General features: G+C 32.0%; 1 protein-coding gene across 1 annotated transcript; it reads left to right on the forward strand.

The window, feature by feature from the left end:
* The first annotated feature begins 2343 nt into the window (after positions 1-2343).
* On the forward strand, positions 2344-5222 carry LOC25488301 (uncharacterized). Its single transcript, XM_013608368.3, has 11 exons — positions 2344-2493; positions 2781-3048; positions 3133-3226; positions 3358-3482; positions 3595-3685; positions 3770-3911; positions 3999-4156; positions 4234-4354; positions 4453-4623; positions 4716-4817; positions 4932-5222. The coding sequence occupies exons 1-11, from the start codon at positions 2344-2346 to the stop codon at positions 5220-5222; spliced, it is 1713 nt and encodes a 570-aa protein (XP_013463822.1).
* Positions 5223-10738: the final 5516 nt, after the last annotated feature.

Below are 10738 nucleotides of genomic sequence, written 5' to 3' on the forward strand. Positions count from 1 at the left end.
ATATTTTAATCCATGAATAATATTAATGATAATAATAATTCTTTAAAAATTCTTTAAAACAAATAATGTCTAAACAATAGTGCACATGAAATAGTAATAACAATAAAGATTTTCTTTTGTTTTTTTTACTTTGATCCATGAAATAATATTTCTAAAAAAAAAAATCCATGAAATAATACTATTAATATATAAACATAAATCTATGAATGAATCTATATCCCTACAGTCTATTCTAACAATAGTGCACATATGCCTAACTGATCACTGTTGCTGCTGAGCTATGCCCCACTAACCATGACATGACATGATTTTATCAAATGATTTCAATCATGCAATGAATGTACTACTACTACTACCTTTTTATTCAAACAAAAATAATAAGTATGTTTAATTTCGATCAACCAAGGAAAGGAAACTATATCATGTTCATGATTAGAAAATCCCGGGAAGAATCTCCATAATTTATCCTATTTAAATTTGGGTTAAATATGTTTTTGGTTCCTATAAATATATCAATTTTTCATTTTAGTTCCTCTAAAATTTTCCTTCAACTTTTAATTCCTATAAAGTTTTTCATTTCACTTTGGGTCTCTCTTTTAAAGTAAACTCATATGTAGAATTCATATTTTTGAATAAAAATTTTCAGAAAAATTCATAATATTATAAGAATTCATCCAAAAAAAAAATTAGAATTTTTTAACAAAACATGAATTTAATATGAATTTTTATATATTAGATGGTTAAAGAATCATATTTAATTTATGTTTTGTTAAAAAATTATAATTTTTTTAGTGAATTTTTTTTTACAATATTCTGCACAATTTCATTAAAAAATACAAAAATTAATTTTAAAATATGGACCAAAAGTAATGATTGAAAATTTTACAGGAATTACAAGTTGAAGGAAAATTTTAGAAGGACTAAAATAAAAAGCTGATATATTTATAGGGACCAAAAACATATTTAACCCTTCAACTTCAAATTTCGTATGTATGGAATATGGATGGAATGTCAAAAACTTTCTAACCGAATAATTTCTTTAAAAATATCGTTATCTTGAATCTCGTGATTTTAGTCACCCTTTTTTTCTCGGTTTAGTGTAAATTACTACAAGACTATTTTTCGTCTTTCAATTAAATTAATTACTTTTGTCAGCTAAGATGTGGGGTGATGTAATGGGATTGTCTCCTCAATTGCAAGTTAGTGCCTCGACCCACAAACAGATGGAAAGAAAGTTCTTTAATTACTTACTAACAGATTGATTCCTTTGCGATATGCTCTTTTATTATATTATTTCCATATTGAGTAATTACTTATACAATTACTACCTTTTTTCCAAATACAATTACCAATATTTTTCATTATTAATAATTTGCAATTATCAACTTAATATTACTTTTTGTTTGAACACAGACGATCCGATGGAGTTAGTGATTTTTTTTATAAACCCTAATCATTCTTCTATAAAGCATAATGCGTGAAATTCCTAACCCTAAAAACCTCACACAACTCTTGGTTATCTCTCTTAATATAAGAAAAGGCTAACCTGTGGAAAACCCCTTAATGACATCTCCTCTTTGAATGACAAATCACTTTTTTAAGGGTAAATGTTGTCCTAATATTTCTTTATGTGACTAAATGACCATTGTTAACAATTATGACGTCATCTAATGGAAGGTACACAATAGTTTGGTTTCTTTGCACATGAAAATGAGACAATCTTATCCAAACAAATTATACCAGACTAACTTCGTTTGGGAGGGAAAACTAAAGAGTTAACTTTAAATCAAATTTCTATATGTCAGGTACCTAATCAATCACAATTTACACTCTTCTCAACCTCAACACTGTAGCACAAACATCACAAAATATAATACATCTACAATACGGTACTTTCATTACCTCATCTTCTTTCCTTAACCACTCGACCTCTCAGATTTGAGCTGGTATTTTTTCCTTTTTTTCTTCATTATTCTTCATAATTTACGTTTCTTTCATTCAAAGTTTTTTTGTTTTGCTTTGAATGTTTTTTAATAAATCTTCATATCCATTATAGGCCTTATTCAATCGATTTTGAAATCAGTTTTGTTCAACTATTGTATTTGGATTTGCCTTTTATAAGTTGTTTCTATATTTTACCTTTTTTGGCATGACAGATGTATGTTTTGTTTTCAAACTTCTTCATTTATTTTTAAGAATGTAACTGTTTTGTTCATTTTTCTTATAGATCTTGTGTTTTGTTTGCATTATTAAGATACTCATGTGCTTCTTCTTCAAAAAAAAATATACTCATGTGCTTTTAAATTTACTTGTGTGCCATTATTCTTCAGAACAGAAGCCAAAATGGAAATACCTTTGGAAAGACCATTTGAAACCATTGCTGCAGTCACAAACAAAAAAGATTTTTGGAAGTTGGCTGTTAGGGTTAAAGACAAGTGGACTGTGGTCAAGGATGGGAAGGAGCACTTGGAGATGATAATAGTTGATGCTAAGGTGATACACGTTTTGTTTACATAAGTTATTAATCCTTTATCTTAATTAATGAATAACTTAAAATTTTTGCTTATAAGTGTTAAAATTGTACACTTTCGCCTTATCCTACTTTGTTCTGATATGAATCCATCACTTGTATTTACATGTGTTGTTGTGAAGGAACAGATGCTTTCCCCTTTTTATGATGTGCTTATTTCCTTTTTGTACTTGCCTTTATATGTTTATAGTATGGTATGAAGTTCTTATACATGATGTTTATTTCATAACTTCATTGAATTTGTGTATAGGGAAATAATATTCAAGTTGTGATCCCTACTGGTTATAAAGCTGTTTATGACAAGATCCTTATGGAAAACACTACATACACCTTAAGCAATTTCCAGGTCCAGAACAATGATTTAGCTTTCAAAGCTTCTGACCACAAGTACATGCTCAAATGGAACAGTGCCACTAATGTTGTTGATGTCAATCTACATGATATCCCTATTCCTAACACAAAGTTCAAGCCTTTTGCTGAGATTATTTCTGGAAAATGGCGGTCCGATCTCTTAGTTCGTGAGTTTCTTCCTTTAGGGTTTGCTTATTATACATTGTATACTTTTTATCTTACATTGTTCAAAGTTTCCATTTGAATTTCAGATGTCATTGGAATGGTCCAGGACATGGGCTACTGTCAATTGAATGAAGGGAATGGGAAAAAGTTACAAGTTAACTTTAGTTTAAAAGATTTGAGGTGATATATTGAATTTATGTCTTCATTATTTGTTATTACTGCAACTTTATTAACTTCATTTTTCCCTAATTTTCAATATCATCTAAATAGTATTTGACTTCAAATTAACTAATGATATAAACACTTTTTAGTGACATTTCTATCAACTGCACTCTATGGGAGGATTATGCTGCGAGGTTCATTCAGTACAACAAGGACAGGAAAGATGTTGGACCATTGATTATTATGCTTAACTATTGCAAGATCAAAGAAGAAGGTTGTGATTTTTATTACCACTGATTGTTTACCTTATGTATTTATCTTAATAGTAGCTTGCTTTTAATATTTGTCTATTTTATATACGCTGACAATATTTAATGTACATGTAGGCCGGTACCCACTCAGTGTTTCAAACACTTATTCATTCACTAAGATGTTTCTTAATGACAACATCCCCGAGATCAATCTATTCAGGGAAAGGTTGTTTTATATCATTTTTTTTATTTTGTATGTTATTGTATTATAAAGTTCAAACACTCACTAATGTTTTGAATGTTGTTACAGCTTACCTAAAGATGAACAGCTGGTGTCATCCTCCCAGATCCTATGCACACAGTCCTATACAGGCTCCCAAGTTGCTACTCAAGATGATCTTCTCTCCAAAAACACTGTCCTCCCCCTGTCCCAGGTTATCCAACTTGATCAGGTATATGTTAATATCACATGGATATCACATGGGTTTTAATTATTTGGTTTTTTCTTTAACAACTATTAATACAACTTTGGTTTGCAGATTACTTACTGTGTCACGGTTGCAACGATTCAAAAGGTTAACTCCAACAAGAATGGGTGGTACTATTTTGCTTGCCATAAGTGTCCAAAAATTGCCAAAGGAGACAAACCTCCTTACACATGTGAAGATGGACATAACACTGAAATTGAGATCGTCAGGTATAATTGTTTGAATTGCAACCGATGATGTGAGTTTAGTGTTATTTGTTACTAATCTTATGCTATTCTTATTGAAGGTACAAACTTGAGATGGATGTTTCCTATGAATCTGACAGATGTAATTTTGTTGTTTGGGACCGTGAGGTCACACAAATGTTAGGGATATCTGCTGCTCAGCTACGCTCAAACATGATTCAGGTCCAATTTAAACTTATAATCTATAGGTATCTAAATACATTACTGTTTTTCCTACTACACCGTTCAATGTAACATATTAACTAGAATGTTAATTCCAGGCTGGTATTACCAACCGCTTAGAGTATCCAATGTTGCTTGATCGCCTTGCTGAAAAGAATTTTGTCTTTAAAGTCAAATGGCAACCAAGGTGGAAGTCATGTTCTGTTGTTTGCTATAAAGGTGGAGAGGCTTTTGTTGACCAAGTTGTCGCCAAATTCCCCATTGTTGTGGTAATAGGCCTTTACGTTTTTCTTATATTACCTATTATATTTTTTTTTGTTTTTCATATGTTATGCGCATCAATCTTATGAGTTTATGTCAGCCTGCTGAACCAGAAAAGGATGATCTTGACCCAACTCCTATGAATGAAGATACAGGACTTAATGCTAACAACACTGACTCACAGGATATTTCAATTTCAATGGTAAGCTTTGCATTGCTGAAATCGAGTTTATCATACTAGGCATATCTATATTACTTAATTTATATATAAGCATACTAACATCTACAATGTATGTTATTCTGCAAAACAAACCAGGACCTCTCCGCAACATCTGAGTTTGATCCGGAGACTCTTAGCCAGATGACCCCTATGAGTACCTTCAAAACAGCAGGACATTCAAACAACTTGGAGCTTCTGGACCAGGTTACACCAAGATCCTCCATGTTTCTTGGTGGACAGACAAGTGAAAATCCTCCTGCTGATGCTACCCCTCACAAGTTGCCTGCAGCTCATGTTGTTGTCATTTCTACTGGCCAGGATGACATAACTCCTGCAAAAGGCTCTTCATCAAAGAGGGTGAAGCTGATTAAACAGGAGAAGAAATGAAATGTGTTCTTTCTGAACTGCTTTTTTTGGTGCTCTAAAATATGCATGTGCTTTTTGGTGCTTTCTAATTAACTTTGAAACAATTTATGCTATATGCTTGACTTATTATCTGTAATATTTGGTGTAATATCCTATGACTTCACAGTATTCATATTGGTTATACATTGTATGCCAATTGATACTACACAACTATCTTAACAAAGTACTGCTATCTTAACCTTCTAAATTATATATATGCTATTATTATGGATATATATGTTGACTTTTAATATCATATTCTGCAAGTTTTTTCTTATAAGATGTGAATGTTATAGCATTCCAATGCTCACTATAACATAAATATGTGTCAGCTTACATGTTACATTTCCTTTCTGTATAAACAAATTCAATACTTCAAAACCTGACATTATACCTATTATGTATTTTATATTACAAAGTAGAGATTAAGCTTACTTAGTATGTAGCAGGAGTTGGCCATATCAATTATAGTTTAAACTATTGTTTATCCATTGAATCACAATTTTAAATTTTACCAATGATTTTGCCTAAAATATTATAGGATAATATTCTACAAAGTAGGATTGGCCTTTTTTGATGTCATCATGTTCTGGCTTCATAATATATCGTGCCACTGTGTAATTACCAAATTTTATAATCTATACAGCATGACTGAAACTAATTTTCGATTACTTCCCTTATTGTCTAGAGAATAGTTTTTTTTTTTTTTTTTCTTTCAATTATACTCTATAACAAATGAAGTTATAAGAATATCATATTTTTGGTGTCATTTAAAAAGATAAGAATTTATATTATATGGTATTATATTTGTTACATTGTTGATATCATTGAAAAATATATGTTTAGTTTAAACGCGTGTGTGTGTATTTGTGAGGTTAAAAAGATATTCATGTGTGTGTGTACATTGTTGGTGTCATTAAAAAGATATGCATAGTTTTGTACGCATTATGCAACACTAAAAAAATTATACGCATTAACGTAACAAACAAAAAACGGACATAAAATATTACTCTAAACGCGTGTGTGTGTATTTGTGAGGTTGAAGAAAGGGAATAAAATTTTTTGGTGCCATTCAATGACAACATGAATAAAAATATTTGTGAGGTTGTGACAATTAAACGATATTAAAATTAAATATATAAGTGATAAAAAGATAATAAAATTCCTTCAAAAATAGATAATAAAATTAAATTGATCCTCCTTTAAAAAAAATTATATGGACCGGTTAAAAAAAATGGAAAACAAAAACAAATTGAAAAATAATATTAAAAAAAAAAAAAAGGTTGTCTACATGAGGTGAAGAGAGGTGTTTGTGAAATAAATTACGGAGAAGTAGATTTTTGAAGTAGCATTCAACAACTTTTTGTTAAAGCTCATTCCATTCAATTTTATGCATTCTAAAAAAAATACTTTTTTTCGAAGGTATTTTATTGATATTGTGTTTGACCTAGCTTCTCCTTAAAAATGTAGAGAAGCTGAAAAAACCCGGGTCAAACGGTATCTATATGTTCACAACTATGATCATATATTATATAAAGTTGTTGTAAACTTTTATATTAATTTGCACATAGGGATGAACCATTAATAATGCAATATCAAATATATGTACATAGAAATCAAATTATAACTTCAGTTCTCAACCAAATATCATGTCTCACATGTCTACTTAATCATAACAATTGCTCTTGATTTACTGTGCATATTGGGAAGACAATGGGGAACTTACACGCTATTATGATGTCAAATACTATTAGTTTATATTGACAACTCATTATATTATTGTAGGTTTTTTTTCTTTTCACTAGATAGAGACTTTTGTTAGTACATATTAATATTTATAGGCTTATTTTAATGGCACAGTAAACAAACGACAAGACTTATGCAAATGAATCTAACATCTATCCCTGCTATTCATTAATTGGTCAACAGTACTTTATACATAGCTAACCAAACCCAGTAGACAAAAATGCCTATAACTACCACTAATATAGAAATAAAGTACATTCGGTATTACTCAATCTTTTCAGCACAATTGCCTTTCATACATTGACTGGTGATGTTCAACTATATCTTTTATATTTTAAGGATTCATCTTCACAACTGATGTAGCACCCAACCAGATAGTTTCTTCTAATTACTACAAACATCGACCTAACTAACCAAAAACAATCAAATAGTACAACCAGATAGTTACCATTTTTTAAACTTATTAATAATATATTTCATCCTTATTTGAACAAAACAACATTACCAAGAACCTTCCACCAATATCAACCTACGACATTGAATATGTCACCCATTGTTCTCTCCAAATTAATTGCTTGCAATGATAAAGACTCCCTCTAACAACATATGAATAAAGCTGATGGATAACAAGTTGTTCTCATAACTGCCAAGGTGAATTTCTTTTTGTTATACAACAACAGTATATTGTTATGCTTATATCCATTTCTTAGTCTGAGCATTAACAAACCTTCAGGATAATTGCTATCTCATAAGGTTGTATGTTGTATTATTACGATGTTGTTAAGCATAATTTCTTAACACACTTAAATGGGTGACGCTGAAATCTGATAAATGTTTATGGTTTTACTAACATTTAAAAGACATACAACCTCATGATTCATAAGCAGTTATAGACTTTTTTATAATGCTACTTAACACAGAATGTCATTATTATCATTATAGATCATGGAAAACAATAAATCAACCATTGAATCTAAATTCAATGATAGAAGAAAGAGAAGGATTTTGTTGCTTAATGATAGAAAAACTCAGGCAAAGAAGGGTAATCTGGCAACACCACTTGCAGATATTACCTCATCTTCTCTAAACAGGAGTGGGATCTCACATGCAAAAGCCATTCAAAGGGTTCAATCTAATACTACAATCAAATCCAACATCCCAACTTTAACTGCTCAATCAAAGCCGACTAATTCTAAAGTTAGTAAACTGGTATCTAGAAATCAGGATTTCGAAAACAATACTCCTTGCACCGATTATATTCAGATTGGAACAAAGCGGAGTATTGACCATGTTGGACCTAAAACAACTGGAGTCAAGAATAAGTCAAGGGTTGACAAATGCAACATTGCACCAAAACCGTCACCTCTTTCTCAAACTACACCATCACCATTATCAAATCAAATTACCAATGTTGGTGATGTAAATTCCAGGTCTCAAATTAATTGCACCAATCCAACTGAAAGCCAACTTCAGAACTTGCATTCTAATCTGCAACATACAGCCACTGGTAATGTTAAGAAATACATACCTGGTATAAATCTGTTGAACAAGTTTTCATCAACATTGGCACCTCATAAACCATCTACATCCCCTAAAGTTGGTGCAAAACGTAAGAATGAAGCATCTCACTTTGCAGGCAATATCAATCCCAATAAAAGAAATGCTGCAAACATCATTGCTGGTAAGCCAAGTCCTACAAGTCAACCACAAACCTCTTTGATTCATCCAAAGGTTCCACAATCTGGTAAACAACAACCAACTACTAATGCTTTTCATAGAAGAACCATAACAGATCCACTTGAAACAAGTCTTTTTGATATTACCCCACCCACACTTAAGAATCAATTCTACTTTAGTCCAAATGAGCTTTTGAGGTCTAAAAGTTCTTCCACAAATTCAAATCAAAGCCACTTTCAGAATGAGCATTCTCATTTACATCACTTCAATTCTGATGTTAGAAAACCTGCACCTGCCCAAACACTTCTGAACAAGTTTAAATCAACACTTCCAACTCTTACACATTCTGCTTTCTCTCAGAAATTTGGAACAATTAATACTACTGTACAATATGAAGATGCAGCAAATATAAGTGTCAATATGAATAGTAGTCATCATTCACCAACTATAAATAGTCCATCATTGCAGCAGAAGTCAGTTAGAGTACCTCTTCCTGCTCATTTAAATGACCCTCAACCATCTCAAATAAATGGTAACCCCCAAGTTTCTGCTCAAACTCCAACATCTTCCAATTCAGCACATCGAAGTTCAAACACAAGAAAGTCAATTCAAACTGATGCTGAATATTTTCACACAATGTCGGATAGAGTACCACCTGGAAACACAGATCATGATGAGGTTAATGCTAATTATGGATCTGATTCAGACACTGAAAACAGTGATCAAACTATGTCAGATAGTAGCAGTGATGATGATATTGATATCACTGATGAGATATATGGCCAAGGTAGATTCATATTTACTATCTACAGATTTATTAAGTCTGTTGTCATATAATTTTGCACAATCTGACTCATTTTAATTGTATGAAAAACGGAAACAGTGTATGGTGATATAGGAGATCCGGTTTGGGAGTGTCCTGATTGTTCTGCTATGATGTGGTATCAGGAAAGGAAGCAGAAGAACAAACATACACAGAATCCCAAATTCCATTTATGTCGTGGTTCTGGAAAGGTGCAACTGCCTTTATTAGAACAGTCTCCTGAACTACTTCAACGCCTTTTACTTGATCAAACCAAGGCTAGCAAAAATTATCAGAGCAATGCCAGAACATACAATGCCATGTTCTCATTCACTTCACCTGGTATGAACATGGATACTACCACAAACAAAGGTAGGGGTCCACCAACTCTGCGAATGCAAGGCCAAACTTGTCACCGAATCGGAAGCATGTTACCATTAGCCGGACAACGCCCAAAATTTGCTCAGTTATACATCTATGATACAGAAAATGAGATATCAAACAGGATTGGTTGTTTCAGGTAAATTCTCACTTATCACTATATTTACTTCACTTTTTATCATTCTTTACAAACTTAGCATTCATTTTGATAATCAACTATTGATTTTATGGAATTAGGGACAATAAGGACATTGATCAACGAATAGTGAGAGACTTAAAGACAATGTTGGATCAGAATAATGTTCATGCTAAAGCCTTCCGAATGGCCAGAGATATGTTTGTCGACGGTCCAGTACAAGATGTTAAATTGAAACTTATCTCAGACCGGAAAACTGATGGCAGAATCTATAACAAGCCAACCATTTCAGAAGTTGCCGCACTGATTGTAGGTGATATTGATTCAGCGTCATATCGAGATATTATCCTCCAAGGACAAACTGGAAATCTTCAACGAATAGATGAGTTTCATGCAAGTTATCTTGGCTATCAATATCCACTTATATTTCCATATGGAGAAGACGGTTACCGTCCTGGTATTTTACTCCGGTTTAAAGATGATACCGTTGTTAATAGCAAAAACCGGTTAACTATCAAATGGTGGCTCTCATTTAGAATACAATCAAGAAAAAAATGAGGCAATCACTTTACTATGCTCCAGGAAACTTTTGAAACAATTTTGTAGATGGATATGCCATGATGGAAGCAGAGAGGCTTAATTGGCTAAGGAGAAATCAGTCAAAGCTTAGAGTTGGGAAATACAGACAACTCAATGATGGTAATGACCAAGGTCAGCAAAGGATGCAAGGCAAGAGAGTGATACTCCCATCAACTT

The sequence above is a fragment of the Medicago truncatula genome, chromosome 2, assembly GCF_003473485.1.
Source record: "Medicago truncatula cultivar Jemalong A17 chromosome 2, MtrunA17r5.0-ANR, whole genome shotgun sequence".
In the NCBI taxonomy this organism is placed as follows: Eukaryota; Viridiplantae; Streptophyta; class Magnoliopsida; order Fabales; family Fabaceae; genus Medicago; species Medicago truncatula.

Bases quoted from the DNA above. Each gene is read 5' to 3' on its own strand.
- LOC25488301 (XM_013608368.3), top strand. From the start codon at position 2,344: ATGGAAATACCTTTGGAAAGACCATTTGAAACCATTGCTGCAGTCACA. The intron at 4,355-4,452 runs GTCCAATTTAAA...TGTTAATTCCAG, and splicing joins TACGCTCAAACATGATTCAG to GCTGGTATTACCAACCGCTT. The intron at 4,624-4,715 runs GTAATAGGCCTT...AGTTTATGTCAG, and splicing joins CCAAATTCCCCATTGTTGTG to CCTGCTGAACCAGAAAAGGA.